Here is a 1,537-nt window from a genome sequence, read left to right as displayed (position 1 = left end):
GCTGTATATATTGTCTGACTTTTATTTTGTGCAGTAAAGATACAATCTGCTGTTTGTTTTTCATTGAGTTGACCAGTCTACAGTAGCAGCAGCTAGCTAACTAACTAACTAACCGGTGGCTGTAAAGAGCGATCCCCTCCATTTACCCACAGCAGCTGTAGTCCCACGGCATTGAGCCACTCCCACTGTTGTTGTGGTCCTTCACTGCTCTGAAATGGGCCCAATATATTTTTAGCTTCTCCCAGCGCTCCGCCATCATTTGGAACTACGTGATCCAGGCAGCTTCACTGGCCAATCGTGACTGYTACACGCTTCGGCACCTTCACGCCCCAAACAGTGCCGGCCTCAGTACTACCTCGAGAGGAGGTCCGAAAAAGTGGTCCGAAAGTGGGCGGGAGCCACAGCGGAAAGACCGAAAACGGGTGTGGAGTGGGTGGAGCCAAACCGAACGGTGTAGGTGGAAAAATGCAATGGGAGAGGTTCCCAGGAGCTCGGCGCAAGGCCAGATCATTATAAATGTCTAGTACGACGTAATGGTTCAAAGCGGGTCTCAATATCGTAATGATTACGGTGAGATCGTAATGGTTGACACCTCTGCGCATTATACTTGAATAAATACGGTAGGTAGGTCAAATTTACACATTTAGACGCCAAAACCTTCATTTGAAAATTAAGCTGAAGTCTGATCACTGACCTGTAGCGCCCGACCTTCACCCACAGGATGTCCTTGTAGCGAGGTTTCTTCCCAGCCTTGCAGTCGTTGCAGAACCAGCTGCCTTTGGGCATCTCCATGTTCAAACACTCGCGGTGAAACGCCGCCGGACACGACTCGCAGCAGAGGAGGCTTCCTCCTGCGGTGCGGAATGAGAAACAAGATGAAGACGGGCCTCGTACGAGCTTTTCTCACCAGGTTCGGGCTGGAAGTACCTTCAGTGCAGACGAAGCACCAGCTAACGTTAACGTGCTCGTGGTTCTTGACGCCGCGCCGGGGGGAGAAATGGTTGGGGCAGATGATGCTGTTGTTGGAAAGCACCACGCAGCCCGCCGCCATGCACAAGTCTGTGGCGTGATACGCCACGGGGCAGCGAACGCATCGCACCAGTCGACCTACAAACAAGAGAGGAGCAGAGCATCTGAGCAGCAGTATGGTTTTACCTGAAGCAACACCTGTCGCTCCTCTGCTCACCTTTAGAGACGGACGAGCTGTTGGGACTGGCGATGAAGCAGGTGAGGCAGACGTGGATGGAGCAGCGGAAACCTCGGTTCACCGGCGCCGTCGGGGCGAAGTTTGCGATGCACTCTCCGTGATAAAACTTCCCGCAGACCGGAATCATGCAGCGTCGCACATCCTCGCCGCGCTTTTTACACACGAAGCAGGTGTGCACRCCTGAAGAAGTCACAAAGTTGATGAAAGAAATCACATTTTACGAATGCTTGTTGACGAAGGATTGTTTTTTGTTCATTCATTAGTTTAGTTTATTTATATTATTCATAAAAATATCTATATACAGTAAAATAAAAAGAAAACGTACATCAT

General features: G+C 50.4%; 1 protein-coding gene across 1 annotated transcript in view; it reads right to left on the bottom strand.

The window, feature by feature from the left end:
• Positions 1-1,537, bottom strand: part of nsd1b (nuclear receptor binding SET domain protein 1b) — a gene marked incomplete at its 5' end in the record, with an annotated part of 29,527 nt that overhangs the window by 12,857 nt on the left and 15,133 nt on the right. Inside the window, 3 exon segments of the mRNA XM_014029067.1 lie at positions 695-851; positions 928-1,107; positions 1,187-1,385. Coding sequence (XP_013884521.1) covers positions 695-851; positions 928-1,107; positions 1,187-1,385 — 536 coding nt within the window.

The sequence above is a fragment of the Austrofundulus limnaeus genome, unplaced genomic scaffold, assembly GCF_001266775.1.
Source record: "Austrofundulus limnaeus strain Quisiro unplaced genomic scaffold, Austrofundulus_limnaeus-1.0 Scaffold848, whole genome shotgun sequence".
Taxonomy (NCBI): domain Eukaryota; kingdom Metazoa; phylum Chordata; class Actinopteri; order Cyprinodontiformes; family Rivulidae; genus Austrofundulus; species Austrofundulus limnaeus.
This window is presented reverse-complemented; position numbering and strand designations above follow the sequence as displayed.